The 17,994-nt window shown below is 41.6% G+C and overlaps 1 protein-coding gene across 5 annotated transcripts in view; it reads left to right on the top strand.

Annotated features, from left to right (window-relative positions):
* Positions 1-13,347, top strand: part of arhgef28a (Rho guanine nucleotide exchange factor (GEF) 28a) — a 53,242-nt gene extending 39,895 nt beyond the window's left edge. For all 5 annotated transcript variants that reach the window (XM_084935695.1, XM_084935699.1, XM_084935697.1 and 2 more), the window contains 4 exons: positions 142-189; positions 833-1,351; positions 3,115-3,379; positions 9,201-13,347. In XM_084935695.1, coding sequence (XP_084791821.1) covers positions 142-189; positions 833-1,351; positions 3,115-3,379; positions 9,201-9,352 — 984 coding nt within the window. In that variant the 3' untranslated portion in view covers positions 9,353-13,347. The remainder of the gene's footprint in view (positions 1-141; positions 190-832; positions 1,352-3,114; positions 3,380-9,200) is intronic.
* The last annotated feature ends 4,647 nt before the right edge of the window (positions 13,348-17,994 follow it).

Genomic DNA, 17,994 nt, shown 5'->3' with positions numbered 1-17,994 from the left:
GCAACTTAAAGCTTAAAGAGGAATGCAGCTTGTAGTTACTTGTGTAGCTAACTAATAGGAAGTGAAATCTTGATGTTCACACATGAAAACTGCGGAAGACCCATTAATCTGCGTTTTGTATCTGACTCTGTCTATTAACAGGTGGCTCAGAGTGTCCAAAACCTGACTCAGTTGCTGTATAGTCTGCAGGTGAGCTATTTTTATTTACCCTCCTCACAGCCCTCATCTATATTAGGCCAACAAAGAAATTAAACGAAAAAGAAAAACACCTCCTGTGATCTCAGTATCAACAGATACGTTCTATATCATAAGCAGGCTCTCATTCGCCTGCACACTTTCAGTAAACAGAAGCATCGCTCTGCTGGAGCTCCAGGAGCTCATCTCACTGATCTGTTTTTTGTTTTGTTTTTTCAGTCGGGAGACGTAGCAGGATCTTTTGTTTCACTGTACACACGCTCCTTCTTTGGTGTAAAATTTAAATTTGTGTGAGGAGGAGAATGTGGGTGTATTTGCATATGATGTGTTTGCGCACTCTTGCCTATCTAATTAGGCTCGAGGATTTGATCACGATGTGATTTCCATATACAAAGTTTCATTTTGGGTATGAACTCGGAAAACCACAGGGGGAGAGCAGCTGTGGCTTCCTGTCACTAGTTGCTGTGACCTTAATGCATAAAAATTAAAAGTCATCACTTTAGCCTTGATCGTGATGTCCGTCACATTTTTGCCATTCAAATACGTTGCGAGGAGGCAACACGGTGGTAAAAGTGGCAGTTGATCATTTGCATTTTGATGAACCATGTCGCTTTTGACTTTCCCCTCTCTGTGCCAGGCTGCGGTGACCATCCAGGACAGCTGCTATGAGGTCCAGAGGCTCCTTCTCCAAGAGAGCGGCCGCCCTTCCCCTCGCGCCCAACGGCTGCATCTCCCAAGTGTCCGGGGCAGCGCCCTCCAGGATCAGGAGAAGCAACGTAACCTGGAGAAGCAGAAGGAGGAGGCGGCGGTGGCCCAGCGGCTCCATGACCGCCTGCGCCAGGAGAAGGAGCGCTGGGAGCGAGAGTGCCAGGCTAGGAAGAGTCAGCAGGGGGCGCAGGAGAGCATGCTGGAAGAGAGGGAGAGGCAGTGCCAGGTGGCAGCGGAGAGGCTGAGACGTGAACGTGTAGAACTGGACGAGCAGCTCGAGGAGTACCAGCAGAACCTGGAGAGACTCAGAGAGGGCCAGAGGAGCGTGGAGAGGGAACGAGAGCGCCTGGATGAGCAGCAAAAGCTGCTGCAGTGCTGGAAGCACGGGCCGCAGGACAGCCCTCCAACTGCGAATCCTCACATGTTCATCCCTCTTGATGGACAGCAGGTATTGGGGGAAACAGAAGTGATAGCCCTTTCTTTTACCAGTGAATCTATGAGCCAGTAATGCCCCTCACTAACACTCGTGACCTCAGTGGGAGCAGATATACAGCATCTATGGAGTAATTCTTGTGCTAAAATCATTAACAAGAAGCTTTTCTCATACAGCCATCAGCCAGGGTTACGCTGGCTCACACGTTCACACCTAGCAGCCCAATCCCCTCTTGACATACGACCCGCGATAATGAGAGCAATTTCAGCACCATTTGTCTTAGTGCTCCGGCAGCTCCGCTCACCAGTAAACATCTTAATGATTGATGATAATTAAACCACTGCAAATAAAAGCTCTGACAAAAATAATTAAAACCAGAGGCGCTCGGCCTAAGAAACCAATCAATTGTGACCCAAAGGGGCTTAGATTATCGACACTTTGTTTGAAAAGCACTCCAGCAAAATGTCCCACACAGCTGGAAGGCATGGAGGAAAAAGGGTGTGCTGTTCCCCCTGCCCTTTAAGTCCCAATATACCTCACGTGGAACTGCAGCAGTGGTGAAACTAATTTAGCACATACATCTATCTGAACCTCCGTTGGCTTATGGGGCTTGTGTTGCTCTGTTCGGCAGCAGGTGTGACTTGTTCAGAAGACACACAGAGAGCACAGAATGGACGGACAAATGAGCAGGCTCAGGTTTCGATATTCCCTCTGTCCCTCATTAATTTACACACAACCGCCACCCCCACCTTGGTCTTTTCCAGGCTAGACGTGATGAGGCTCTCCTGGTTTTTTGCAGTCTTTATTTATTTCCATTCATCTATTTTAGTCGGTCCAACAAAAGCGTGCCGAGACAGTGCAGGTCCTAATGTTTCCCCCCCACACACACTAATGCTTCAGCCAGAGGCAATGGTTCATAGGGTCAGAGACAGATCAAATGACACACACACACACACACACTTTGACTCTCTGGTTGCACCTAATTAGCTGTGCTGCCTGCACTCAGCAGAGGGAAAGGCCATGTTTATGTGAAGATGAGTCCTAATCTGCCCTTAGCCAAACATTAAAGGGTCGCTTCACCCAAATGACAACATGTTCCCTCACTTACCTTTAGTTGACATACTTTTATTTTTATTTTCTCTTGAGAGTTTTTGCCTTTGCAACGATAAGTGAGTCATTTGTGAGGGAGAAAAAAATGTCAGCGAGAGTGTCTTTCCAGAAACAGCTTCTCCATTATTCACATAAATCCACAGAACATACTGTGAGCACTTTTCTTGGAAATGGCTTTCTCTGGAAGAAATTGCCTCTGCAGAAACTTCACAGTGAAGTCTTTATATTATCCACAGAAAGAAATGTTTCAGTACTGCGAGCATCAAAAAATAAAATTTCATTCACTTTCTTTGTATTGGAGAGAGAGACAGAGAAAGAGATCCGTTTATTGCATGAAGTGAGAAAATGTCATTTCGAGTGACTCACTTTTTGTCTTTTTGTAATTAAAGCTTGAGAAAAGTAGAGATCTTGAGATGGAGGCTTTTCTAGTTGTTGGCAGGTATGTCAAATGTGTTTCCTGGTCTTTTTATGTAAATGCGTGAGTGTATTTCAAAGGTGGATTGTTGACAGATTTCACAGGTGTGAATGCCATCCAGCTGTCAGCATTCATTATTTGTTAATGATCTTATCCTGGAACGAAAATGGGTTTCCTCTTCCTGTTCTCACGGTTCTCAAAGATGATCTTGCTAGTCTGGATCGAGCCCTGACATTTCCTCCCTCTCCCTCAGGACTCGGCATCAAGTCCGTCCAGAGGCCATACCGGTAACGGCTCTGTGTTTGTGAACGAGGCCGCGTTAGCCAGTACCAGCGTCAACAACCGCCATGTGCACCCCAGAAGAAATGATGCTAGCACACACAATTGTCTCAACTCCCTGCTGGCCCAATCCAACGGCAGACAGCCTTCTGGAGCTAAGACTCCCCACGGCCAACACTCAGACTCCCAGGGATGGATGATGGGGACTGGATACCTCTACAGCCCTGCAGGAAGGCATGGTAAGAATTACCACAAAGTTCAGTTTCAAAGTTAGAAAGAGAAGACACAAATGCAAATCCAGCTTGGGCCTCATATGTTTTTTAAACTTTTCCAGTCACTTGCTTGCTACTATATTGATTTCCAAACAGATCAAAAACTAATGAAGTAATTGGACTGTATGATACACTGAATTTTATTTGCATTCACATTTTGGCTTTCAGTGGTTCTAATTGAGATATACTGATGGTCTCGATTTGGTTTAATCCCGTGCATCTCTTTTCTGTACACTGGTGTACTTACTCTCCTCTGTCAGTTCAATTCAATTTCATTTATATAGCAAAAAATCACAACAGTCACTGTTATATTCAAAGCTAAAGATACTGCAATAGTGGGGAGAAAACCACACGATTCAGACAACCTTCTATGAGCAAATAGTTCGCAACAGTGGGAAGGAAAAACACTCGGTGCCTCACAGGAAGCCCCCAGCAGCCTAGACCTATTGCAGCATAACAAATGGAAAGTGCAGGGTCAGCCGATCCAACCTTAGCTATAAGCTTTTTAGAAAGGAAAGTTTAAAGGCTTGTCTTAAAATTAGACAGGTTGCCTATCACCTGAATCCAAACTGGGAGCTGCTTCCACAGAAAAGGGGCCTGAAAGCTGAAGGCTCTCCCTCCCATTCTACTTCTTAAATAATCTAGGAACCACAAGTAAGCCTTCAGTCTGAGAGCAAAGGGGATATGGTACTATGAAGCCTTTAAGATAAGATGGGACCTTCCTCTTTGAGGAAGACCTAATGACACTGAGCCCTCAGCTGGCCTCCATCTGAGTCTCTGGTACACTTGTAACAGTGCTGGTTTCAGAGCTTTTGTTTTGCTCAAACAGACCTCTCAAAGTTGAGGCTGGGATATATTTTGACAATTCTCTCAAAAGAGGATCGTATTTTTTATAGCACCAAATAGCTCAATTTCTTATTTCCATTTCTACTACATTTAATATGTAATAAGAACATGCATTTTAGCACAGTGCTACATATTGCATGGGCGATCGTGGCTCAAGAGTTGGGCGTTCGCCTTGTAATCGGAAGGTTGCCGGTTCGAGCCCCGGCTTGGACAGTCTCGGTCGTTGTGTCCTTGGGCAAGACACTTCACCCGTTGCCTACTGGTGGTGGTCAGAGGGCCCGGTGGCGCCAGTGTCCGGCAGCCTCGCCTCTGTCAGTGCGCCCCAGGGTGGCTGTGGCTACAATGTAGCTTACCATCGCCAGTGTGTGAATGTGTGTGTGAATGGGTGGATGACTGGACATGTAAAGCGCTTTGGGGTCCTTAGGGACTAGTAAAGCGCTATATAAATACAGGCCATTTACCATTTACCATTTGCATTTACCTCATGTATTTGAACAGTAGCGTACTGTGTTATCACCCTGTCAACATAAATTAGAAATCTGCGCCCTGTGAGAATGTCAACAAACCTACTGGTTTCACCCATGCATGCGAGAGCCTACTGTACACACAAACACGCCGCGCTCTCAAGGCCGTATCCACGGCGAGGCCTTGCCTGTCCTCCCACCACCTCCACCTGCAGCAGTATCGAGTCCCCCAAACTCCACCCCACCCCACAATGCTCGAGCCTGCCAAAGGAAAAAGAAAATCAATGCTTTCTCTATCTATCGAGTGGTCGGGGAGACAACAGCGTGTGAATCACAGTCTGCAGGCGATGGCTGACTGATTGGGACATCGATCTGAAAGAAATCTTTGCAAAACTCATTACAGCATGGCTTGTCATCGCATCAGGTGAAAAGGGGGCGGCGTGAGCGTGCGGGGGGTGGGGAGGAATGAGAGATGCAGTCACAGATTAATCAGGTTGCGCTCCGGAGGTGTCGGCTACATTCCCATGTTTGCCCGTCTCCATTTCTAATCCATTCATCAGCGTGCTTGCCCCGATGCTCTCAGCAGGCGGGGAAAATTACAGTTTACATTCGGCCTGTCTCCCTGGGCCCTCGTAAAAACCGGGTCAGCGCAGCCTAATGTGGTGTTCCCGCTATTGTTTACCAGCTTACAGCAGGCAGCACAATCTCTTTGCCATTGATCAGCTTATTAACCTTTCCTCATTATTGAGCACACGCAATGCCCCAGTGAAACCTGAGTCACTTGTTAACAAGCCCGGGGTGGATGTCTGCCTGCAGTCTACAGTGCAGGGTGTGCTCCAGCTAATGTGTAACCACAAGGCTCTTCAGTGGGTCCCTTAAGGGTCTTCTCAACAGTTAATAAAAGACCAAATCGCCACACATGTTTTTGTGTCTTAGGTGCAGTCTTATATTTTAAGAGCTCTCATGCGATCTCATTCTGGGTCACAAGCTGCCTGGTATGTGGAGGAACCTGGTATCTCCATTCTTCTTTTTTTCGTGTGAAAAGAAAAGGAATCTCTTTCAGATGCAAATGATCCATTGTGCTGTCAGTCACATGGATCAAAATATGATCTCTCTTCTCATCCTCACCTGTGCATGTGACTATTTCTTCTTGTGCACACGACACACACACACACACACCTTTTTTAATTCAGTGGATTTCCATAATTCGTTCTGGTTCAGTGTAATCTTGGAGAACCAGTTGGATGGAATTTTTTACGCTGACGCTTCATCTGATGAGTCGTATCAGGTTTTTGTTGTTCACCTTTTTACACAAAAGACGAGAGCTCTGTGAGGAGGTTGAGGAAGAAAAGAAAGGTGAAGCCGCTTCACTTTACAGCACGCTGACGAATTCAAACCCTGTGCAAAGTGCTGCAGGAGGCAAAAAACATGCTTTGTGACTTTGTGCTCAAGCATCGCAGTGCACAGTAGCTTTTGAATAGATCATTTTTCTGTGAGTCTGCCACACACTTAAACAGTGGACATAACACAATACAAATAATAATGCAACACATAACTTAGGAATGTTTTTTTTTTCTTGCAAAGGTGCAAACTTAATAAAACCTCCCTTCATCAGGACATTTTACTGCTTTCTTTATAAAACTGGTTGTGTACAATTTATTTTGTGGAAAGGTGTCCAAGTGTTGTGTATCGGGCATTAAAAATTCCTTGGCATTCAATAAAAAAGCTTCTTTGTACACTGTGAGCCTATATAACACAACGATCACGGCACATTATTCATTCATCATTAGTTCCCTAATAAACGGCATCGTTTTTTTGACACCAGCATGTTGTTGTCAGTCCAAGTGCTCACAAAACTAAAAGACTGAAATAAAAAGAATGAATTGAGTTCTCTCTGCTTAAGGCCAGCAGCTCCAGGCTGGTTAGATTTAACTAGCTTAACGCAGCCACTTCTTCAATCAAACCCATCGAGCCCATCTACAGAGAGCCCGTTCGCTTCCTTTTATTTCATTGTGCTGAAGCCGGCTAAAGTTAATCTGAGCCCTAATTCTGTTTAAGTTTGCTTTTATTTATTGTCAGAATTTAAATGAAAAAAGTAACATTCTATTGTTTTTGTTTTTTTGCTCGTTTTTATACATAGAACATGATATCCCCTACAGAAAGCTAGAAATCTGTGAATGCTTCAGTCACACGGGGAAAACAGTAGTTGGAGACATATATTCAAAGCAACTGCAACAATATGGCAATAGAACAACAAGCTATGCTTGATGGAGTCAGTCTGCAGTTAGTCTGCTATGAGTGTGCAACCGAATTGGGTCAGGTTGGCAATTAAATGAAATCTCTTTGTGATAATATGTCGATTATGTGTGAAAAATTTCTTGAAAACTGCAGTTTATCTGTTGTCTTCTGCATGCACAAAAAAATCATATTAACAACTGGTCACTTTGAGGTTACTTTATTTGTATTTGCAGGTAGATTTGATCTGCAGACGTCAGTCATCCATCCTCACATGCACACTCTTAATACAACAGACAACCGAAAAGCATTCAGCAAAATTCAGAGTCCAACCAGAACCTCGTAGATTTCAATCAGGAATTCAGAATTGCCTCCACCAATAACGACTTATTTGATTAAACTGTAAAATCATAGACATACTTGATTTTATATACGAATGTAACCAGAATACAACCTGTTAGTAACCAAGTCAAGTCCACTATTACCAAGCGATGTCTTGCAGAGATGTGTTGGCAGTCTGCCTGCATTTATGAATTGAACGGCAACCTTCAGCAACCTGCAGTCAGTCTGAGTTGGATGGTGATTGTTTGGGATGCAAGTACCCGCAATCAGTTTCCGAAAGCAACAAAGTTCGTTGCAATTATCAGTCAACCATTGACTTTTCGTAGACACAAGGAGGTTGGTGTGCTGTTTTTACTCTAGTGTGACTGAGCCATAATTGGTCAATAAAGGATTTATTACAGCACATACTCTCTTGGTCGTGGCTTCTTCCAAACGATAATTATGGCAGACATTGGGAACATCGTTAAATTAAAAATAAAACGGTGACAATCGCCGGGTGGCTGGTGTTAGAAAATCATTGCTGATTTGAATTTGATCAGGAACTTGGGAGAGTTGCGAGCTCTTCCCTGTTTGTAAATCATCTGGTTAAACTGTCAGCACCAATTTTGCATTTGGTGTATGTATGCAAATCAAAAAAATACATACACTTCAAAAAATAGACTCATCTCTTGTTGTGCTGCATTTTATTTCATGCTGTGAACTAAAATGCGATGCGAAGTTGTTAAAGTGGATACTTCTCTTTTGTACACTACTTTCTGCAGAGGGAGCACTTGTTTCTGTAGTGTTTGAATTTTCACAGGTCAAACATCATGAATTTTGGGCTTTCTGACCATTACGAGTACACCGACTCTTAAAGTACTTCATGTATCCATAGTTGATAATGTGAACACACTTCTGCACTCAAAATAGTGAGTTTAAGTATGACACACAGCAGTAGTGTAGTATTTACCTTTCACTGCTGTAGACAGAAAAGAAAACAACCCTGTGCCACGCTTTATCAGCCTTGTGTTTATTGCAATTTAAATATTTAACAGCATGCATGTCACATTATCATTCAATCTTAATATTTTATGGATGAAACTCAAAGAAAGAGATTTGGTATTTTTATCTTTACATCTCATCTAGTGGAGGCCTGGCCTGTGTGTTGGCTAACAGAGCTACTCTGACAGACTCTTATATAATTAATCAAACAGACACTTTCCTACAGGGACACAATGAGGCAATTTATAGTTCACGCCATCTGTTACCATGACAGCACACCTGCCCTAATGCTAGACAGCGCATGGAGGAAAAAAGAATGCAAGCGTAGCAGAGACAAGTGATAGTTACCACCTACAAAAGCATATCCTCTTTAAGAGCTAATTGCATCTGAATAATAATGGTACTAATCCTTGAAAAAGATTATGAGAACAGCAACTACAGGCTGGTCAGGGTTATAGTATTTTGCTGTGAGAGTACTTCAGCATAACCATATGCTTGCCAACTTGTAGGTGTTAGCAGTTTCATTTGTCATTTCTGGTCCCTTGTCTCCTCTCTTTTTGTCCGCCATCGCTTGCGAGGAGGCTGATGTCATGGAAGCCTGACAATTGATCGTGTTGAGAAAGCTGCTGATAAAAGTGACACGCCTGAGCTGAGGGGGTGTGATGCATAGCTTGAAATTCTCTTTTTTCCCCATTTTCAGACACGGTGCAGGAGGGAGCAGCAGGCTCAGCAGCACCTAATCTGTATGCTGTTAGTGATTATATAAGTGGGCTAAGCAATTAGACCGAGCTCATTAAACACGTGGCTACGTGTCCCATACTGTCGGATACTTGATCAGTGGTGAATAAATAATGTCTCATTGTTCAATTTCAGTAATTGTATTTCTCCTACAAATGGTGTTTTTTTTTGTGCCCACTCAGATCACAGCTACAATGGGGAGACCTGGTCACTAACAGCAAGTGGAACTGACCCGTATCCGGTGCGCCCGCATCCCGGTGACCCTCAGCTGGTTTCCTTGGAGACCGACAGTGGAGGGGAGGAGGGCAGGGAGGAAACTATTGTGTACCTATGAACGTTGGTGCATTTCAAACTCTAAAAAAACACTCGGTGAAAGGCATTCACGATCAGCATCAGTACTGGACTGTGCCGCCTTAAGAAAGCATTTCTGTTTTTTTACATTTGTTTTTCGGCATGCTTGTTTTCTACCATTGAAAGGTTATTTTGGTCTTTTTTTTTGTAAACAGTTTCTGGCAACATTGAGAGAGAAACAGACTCTGTCTCACTTGTCATGCACCTTAGCTCAAAACACCACTGAGTGTTCAGTGTTCCTTGTTTTCTGTCTTCTTTCTGTGTGTGTGTATATATGTGGCCATATATTGACTGTCAAATCCCCTGCAGCCCTTTCCCCCTTTCGCCTTCTCTGCTTTTTTACCGTCTCTCCCTCGCTGCTTTTCTCAGGTCCCGCATATCTCACCCCTCCAGCTCTATATTTATTATTATTCCCATTAAGTGAGAGAAAAGCACATACTCCATATCAGTGAAACATCAGCCTGGATCTCCCAGGTGGGCGATTGTTTTGCCTTGGAGTAAACTGTCCCTGTTTCATTCATCAGACAGGTCCTGTTTATTTACCAGCTAAAGAGCAATGGGGAGCACAGATCATTAGAAATGAGAGATGAGAGCCGACAACATCAGTCCCACGTTTTGCAGTCTTGCCGTCTCATTTATTTCCTTTTATCTGAAGCACGTTTTTCTTGTTTAAAAAATAAGCCCAGTTATGGTCTTAGTGGGGATGTTGCAGCTGGGCTAATCTGTCAGTTTTATCAGGGAGTAGAAATGAGAAATAAGCTTTCGAGCACTTGAGTATTATTTCCTGCAATACGCAAAAGCACACTCGCTCAAACCGCCTTAAGTCCTGAAGTCAAAATTTAGCCTGGCTCTTTGGATTGTCCAACTGTCCATCAGAAATGAAATGAAATGTCCTAAAAGCTGTTGAATATATTTCCATAAAATTTTCTAAAGACATTTGTGATCCTGCTTGACACTTGGCTGGAATGTTTTGACAAATATTGGTTGGATTGTCATGACCTTTGGTACAAACGTTAATGATCTCCACAGGAAAAAATGTCACCGTAAATGAGCCTTTAGAATTTCGTCTAGTGTCATGTTCAGGTCAAACATTTAAAAGTGGCAACAGACTTCAGCACCCGCTGTCACACCCATCACATCATCTAACTGGGGAGAGCAACCACTCACTAATGGCTCAGTCACACTAGAGTAAAGAAACTGCTCTAGTAAAACTAGAATTGCATCCTACTTGTGACTAAAGTGATAATTGGATTGATTTCTTTTTTCTTTTTTTTTTTTTTTGCATTCAGCGACTAATTGGAAGTAGTTAGCTTGACCAACTGGTGCAACACCTTCAACCTCTGGGTGACGACTTTTTATTGCAAGAAGATTGCACAGGTCACCTGGTAAGGCATACCTGTCTCCAAACAGTCTTGGATTGAAATCACTCAGACACATTTGTCAAGGGTTGCAAATAACTGGCACCTAATTTATAAACACAGACATATTGCCAACAAATTGGAATCAGTCTGAGTCAGTCTGTGCCAATAAGTGAAATTCGTCTTGTCTTTTGCAATATGTACTCGAACTGGTTGCCAACTGGTTGTAGTCTAGTTATATGTCTACATAAAAGCAAGGTTGATTTTAAGTGCCTGTGTCCTTTTCAGTGAAATTGCTGTCATGTAGTAACTACTACATTCCCGTTTTAAATCTATGGCTGCACTCTGAATGTAAGTAGCTAATGTTCATTGCACATGGTTCGAATAATTTCAGTCATGCAGCTATGTCCAACCACAGTTATTCCTTGCCTGATTAGTGCATTGTAATGGGGAAAGTGCTTACTGCTTTTTAGTCCAGATTTAGTACCAGTGGCAGGAAGAACTGCATAGTTACAGTGATATTTTTTGGCAGCAAGCCTAAACACTGTCATTTCATAGCCATTACAATGTGCTTCTTTCATAAAACCTAATGTCCCTTTAATTTTGCAAATGCTACAGTTTTGAACAGTTCCTGTAAACAAAATGACCTAACAGGTCTCTCTTTGTACTTAGTGCTGATTTAGTAATATTAGTGTGCTAAGACCCTAAACTAAGACTGAAGAACCATTGAACTACAGTGCTTAAAGCTCAGCATCATAAATATGTTTGCTCAGTTTAGCTGTCCTTCTTTGCTTGCTTCATAGGGTGAAAAATGTCCTAATATAAATATCCTCCCAAGTGCCCAGAACAATAAGAAGTTGCCTTATTGATGCTCTTGTGCTCTGTGCTGAACTATTACAATGCAGCTAGCATTTACATATTGCTTCTCCTGACGATTTTTTTTTGTATTGAATGTGCCAATGCTTTAGGTGTCTCCTAGTGTTTGTACAGGCACTATAACATGAATCTTGTTTAATTTCTGTTATAGTGTAATCAGACCACAAGGCAGTGGAGTATTTTGAAGTTTTGACTTAATACCATGTACATAACTTATGTGCTTTTATTTATTTATTAAAAAAAGTAATGTTTTACTGTGCAGTGTGAAGGGTTCTATTGCACAAAGACGTGAACGTGTGTAACCAGGTCTATTTTCTTGTTTTGAGCTCATGTGTTGTACATTCTTGACTTTACTGATGAAATTGCATTTAAAAAGAATTTCCCGCGGTGCTTTGTTTTTCTTGAGGTTTGTTTGATGGGGCTACATGATGGGGTTTATTACACTGAAACAGCAAAATAACTGAATCATAAACAGAGAGCTCAGCATGGGTGACAATAACACTTCAGTTTTTATGTCCTTGGTCTCCTTGTGCAGCGTCTCCAACAGTGTAAACAGATGTGTGATTGAGCTTCCCGTTCAGCTGCCAGCAGTGACAGGTGGCAGACCAGGTGCGTGAATGTCAATGATTTCCTATGTGAGCGCACTGCTGAATTGCAATCATAAAATCCGCTCCAGTATCAGATGAATGCAATATGTTGTTTTGCAACAAACCATACGTTTCTTGGGCATTTCATTATTTGTTATTTTCAAATACGGATTCCTGCGAACCAAAATTGATCTTTTCACGAGAGGCCAAAAACAAAAACAGAGCTTCCAGGTTTTTTCCTGACAATAAAAGTAATGTATTTCATGTGCTCCACCTGTGTCTCTGCGTCTGTTGTGGTTTAAGAAGAGCAGATGTCTGTGATAGCAACAGGGTCCCGGCTCTGCCCCCAATTTGCATCTTATTATTTCACAGACTATTGCATATTTTGTAAACGCCCACTTCATTCCATGTCAGCTGCACGCCCCGGTCTTTTTTCTGGCTTAGTACATTTTGCATTTAATAAGCATGATTTTTGTTTGTTTGTTTAAAGACCTGCAGTGTAATCCATCATTTTTTGGACTTAGAGTTAGGGTTGCATGTGGTAGCCTAGGTGATCAAACTGGGCTTAGTAAAAGAATTATTAATATTATGATTAATATTATTAAAATTTTTACAACTATTATGATTATTACTAGCAGTGCTGTATTAGCAGTGTTAGCTGTGACTGCACAGTGGTAGCTGTACATGGTGTAAAAAGTAACAGCTGTATAAAAATATCTGTATTTAAAAATGACTAAGCATGAGTAATGATATACAAATGATGAATTAAGCGCCCACTAATACTTTATTAATGCTTAATAGCATTAAAGTATTATAAAGTGTCACCCTTTCAACATATTGCTGCAGGTCAGACACTTTAGCTGTCACATTATATTAATAATAAGAGTTTTTAATTGGAAATGTAGAAATTTGGAAATCAGTACTTGACCTTAAAGGAATAAACAGCCATTACCTGTGGCCTGTACGCTGATCATGGTGTTTTGGACATAGCTAGCAAAGATTCCCCTCTCTCTGCCATCTTCTATGATTATCTTTAACCCTCTATTAATGGTGTAGAATCATTATTAAAATTCCTAAAATTGAACCCCTGCAGTGAGTGTTAAAAATAAATGCGTGTATATGAATGTGCAAATGTGACGTTGGATTTATGTGCATAAATATGGTGTACATTCATGACTCTTTCCTCGATCGTGTAGTTTTTATGTGTAAATGCACAGAAAAAGAAACAGTACTTTTTATTTGGAGTAAATATTTGACTCAATCACTATATAGAGGAGTTAAGGAGCAAGCATACTGCACATACTTCACAATCATTATGGCATGATATATAGAGTCTATATATATATATATATATATATATATATATATATATATATATATAAGTATATTTAAGCAGAAAGTAATTTTATATATATATAAAAAAAAAAAAAACACCCATCTCGCCCCTGCAAGCTCGGGTCCTCTACCAGAGGCCTGGGAGCTTGAGGGTCCTGCGCAGTATCTTAGCTGTTCCTAGGACTGCGCTCTTCTGGACAGAGATCTCCGATGTTGTTCCCGGGATCTGCTGGAGCCACTCGCCTAGCTTGGGAGTCACCGCACCTAGTGCTCCGATTACCACGGGGACCACCGTCACCTTCACCCTCCACATCCTCTCGAGCTCTTCTCTGAGCCCTTGGTATTTCTCCAGCTTCTCGTGTTCCTTCTTCCTGATATTGCTGTCATTCGGAACCGCTACATCGATATATATATATATATATATATATATATATATATGTACTTCAGTCCTATAAAACACTAAATGTTTTAAGACCAAAACAGTTCTGACATTCTGAATACTCTGATCTGCGCTCTTATAAACCCTCGAGGCCTTTCAGGTCATCTGGGAACTGCTTCTCCTTCAACTTTTTGAAATAAAATATAGTGATGATGCCTTTAGCTTCTCTGTGGTACAGATCTGAAACAAGCTGCTGAGAGATCTGAGCTTTTTCAAATGTTAACTGCTGCAAAATTGATGGTTTTCTATTTACCACTGCTTTATTAAATTAGGGGCTACTTTGACACTGAGACTGTACGATAACTTTGTGCCTTTTGGGTAAAACACTATTAGCATTTTTTTAAATCATTTAAAAATAATTCATTTTAGTCAGACCTTATCAAGGATCCATTGCATGTATTACCTTTGCTTTAAAATTGAGATTACGCCCATTTCCCTCAGGCCTTCTTGAGCTTTCAGTGGAATAGGGTGTACCTTACCTCATCAGTTTTGAAGGAAAACCAAACAGCTGTTTGAAAAGGAATCTTTTGTGTTTTTGTCTAGGACAAAGGTGTCTGACAAAGGTGTGGGAAGAGAAAGAAACAGCCTTTTATGATATTGCAAGCTTTTGTATGCATGTCATAGAGGTGCCTGTGTGTGTGCGTGTATATGTGACAGGTGTCATTGTTCGCACAGCCGCATATGTTTTTACTGTTATATAAACAAGCACTAGAATACAGTGCATAAGAGCTTTAGTTAAAAAGGAACTTACAGACAGGGTCAGTTCACTTCAACAGACCTGGTTGGTTGGTCGTCTTTGTTACACATTCTGAGCAATTTCTTGTTTTTGTGCTGTTGTTCTGAGCTATTTCCTTTGATTTTATTGAGTTATATCTGTCTATCTACATTTGGGAAACATGGGTTGGGGTAAATGGGTATGTTATAAGGGTTAAATAGGCAGGTGCATGAGTTAGGGGGTGTGTTGGTGTAAAGGTTTGAAGTAAGAGGCAGTGAATAAGTTCGGGGGGAAACGGTGGGGTTGTAAGTTTCAAGAGAAATGATGGCCTTGTAGAGCTAACTCATATTCTCCTTCATTTCTTCCCGTTAACGCCTTGTGTGAACTCCACCTTTTTGTTTTACCTCTTCTCTTTCATTCTTCTTGGTGTTAATTTCCCTCCTGCTCTTCTGCTTTATTTTTCTCCTGTTCCATTTGAACTTTTGGCTCCTTTAAACTAGATGCAAGTGAAGGGTGGTATAATTTATCTTCTTCTAAGCTCCACTAAGCTGTGAGGCAGACTGCCCAATTTTTTACATGCTTATAAATAATTGTCAAGCTCTTCAGGTGGTCCTTTCCATAATGATTTGAAGTCCTGTGAAAACTATGAATACACCGAAATCATCTGCACTGTGGTAGATCTCAATATGGATCAGGAATTAGGAATGTTTCTAGCACGTTGTTCAACGTACATCACAAAGAGTTAAACAGTTGTGAACTATTAGAAAAGTAACTGAGTGTAAAGTTGTGTTTTCGCCCTTAAACTTGCCACAGAAATTCCCGGCTCAGCGAGGTCAAAAACTGGAATGTTCTTGCTGTGAGGTGGCCATGCAGAGGATCTACTGTGTGGTGCATGTTTGGAACTGCGGAATCAGGAGGCGCTTGACAGAGAAATACGCTCTAACTCGAGCTATAGCAGTAGGATGTCAATCAACCATCTAGATTTTTCCAGTTCAGCTACACAATATACAACATACATACAGGTTATTAGATTTCTCTTGGTGAATTATAGTTACAGGATAGACTCAGTATATATACAGACTGTTCAAAACCATACCCAGAGAGGGAAATCTACAGATATAATGACCATAACAACGTGATTCATGTTTGTCTGACTTTCAGTACTTTTCAGTGTTTTCTGCTCTCTTTTTTTTTACTGTATTTGGTGCAAGCAAACATTTCCGTTCAGATTTGCTTATGACACGCCTTTGCAGCATTTGCAAAAAGTTGCTTCTTTTGAAGAGACATTTTTAACTGACACATCCTCTGATCTTTATGTCTGACCCCCGTTTTAATTGGTCTCACTCATCACGTCCCTTTAAAATCATGATCATCTCCTCCAGCTGTGTCAAAGCCAAGTGCGATGCTGTTTAACCCAAAATAAGTGCTAATTACAACACTTACACACTGTGCAGCTTCAGTGTCATTGCCACGGGTCTGAGCTTCAAAGCAAAGGCAGGTCAGGTACGGCACCCTTTTACAAAATGTTCTTTTATAGCTAAGATTATCACTGTTAATAACATACAGTACAATTATCAGACACTTTCTAGTGCTGGGTTGAACCCCTCTTTACCTTAATTCTTCTTGACATGTTTTCAACAGCCTACCAGAAACATTCCTCAGAGAGTTTGGTTCATACAGACATGATCACACAGTTGCTGCAGATTTGTCAGCTGCACAATCATATGGAGTAAGGTGAACTCATTGTAATGTTAAAGAAACCAATGTGAGATGATCTAAGCTTTGTAAAATAGAGCACTATCCTCATGGAGGCAGCCATCAGCAGATGGGCACACTGTGGCCATAAAAAGATAGACATGGTCAGTGTCAGTACTCAGGTAGGCTGCGGCAGTTAAAAGATGCTCATTTCATGCTAAGAAATGATTCTCTGCAATATTACACCAGTAACACAAGCGTGAACCATTGATACCAAGCAGGAAGGATCCACGCTTTCATGTTTACACCAATTCTGACCCTACCATTTGAATGCTGTAGCAGCGATCGAGTGTCATCAGGCCAGATGTTTTTCCAGTTTTCTGTTGACCAACTTTGATAAGCCTGTGCAAGTTTTAACCACCGTTTTCTGTTCTTAGCTGACAGGAGTGGCACTCCATTCGGTGTTCAGTGATTTGCGCTCTTCAGGATACCTCAATTATAACAAGTGATTACTTAAATGCCTGTTAATCTTTCGTTGTTAGTCTGTCCATTATCATCTGACCTTTGACATCAGCAAAGAGAGAGAGAACTGATGCTCATTGGACATGTTCTGTAAACTGTGGGGATGATTGTGTGGCAAAATCCTAGTAGTGATGGGATTTCCGGCTCTTTTTAGAGAACCGGCTCTTTCGGCTCCGAACCAGCTCCGAACCGGCTCTTCAGGTTGTTTTGTTGCTTTAATTAATTTATTATTAACAATAATATAAAATTATGCACAAAAGGAATTACTAATGTAAAAAAACAAAAGAGGTTTTATTTATATATATATTTATATATAAATATATACAGTGGCCCCTAGAGACAAAGCACGTACAAACTCCAAAACACATTTCTAGCATTATCTGAACTTCAAATCAGAGCTACCTAGATCACTTAAATTACACAATTGAAAGCATATGTGTATTTTTTGTGTATTTATACACAAGCACTCTGTGGCGGGGGCGTGGTTTGCTGGCCTGCTGCAGAGGAGGGGTGACACAGTGAGCTCTCTGGGCGGCATGGAGGCAACAGGTGTACGGGACTGCGTTAATGAGGGCGACGTCTTTTTGTGTTCCCACAGTGAGATGGACCAGATGATGCTGGCAGAGAGACGGAGTGGCTGCGTCCGAGGCGGGTGCCAAAAAAACCCGCAGATTATTGTCAAAATAAAAAGACACTAAGCATAACCCGTGAGTGTGAGGGTCCTGTGTCACACACTCATATATATTCAAATAATAAAAAAAAAAAGTTCATTTACCTGTTACTACCACACACCAAATCCAGTCGTTGGTACTTGCTGGCTTGTGTAGCCTCTAGGTAACAAAAGCTCAACACTGCGCCTAGCATTCTGGAGCACTTCTGTTGTGTTTTGTACGTGTTTTGGAGTTTGTACGTGCTGCTTTGTCTCTAGGGGCCACCGTAAATATACTTTTATTTATTCACTCCACATAAAATGTAATAAATAAATCATATAATACAAAAACCAACTAGCAACAGTTCAACTTTTAACTATTTAAATTTTCAGCTTTTTCCTTTTAAACAAATTTAAAATGAAACAACACAAAACACTGCAAACCACAA

The sequence above is a fragment of the Perissodus microlepis genome, chromosome 7 (genome assembly GCF_051167445.1).
Source record: "Perissodus microlepis isolate ML-2025 ecotype Zambia chromosome 7, ASM5116744v1, whole genome shotgun sequence".
NCBI lineage: Eukaryota > Metazoa > Chordata > Actinopteri > Cichliformes > Cichlidae > Perissodus > Perissodus microlepis.
Note: the sequence above shows the minus strand (reverse complement) of the source record. Positions and strands in the feature narration are given on the sequence as shown.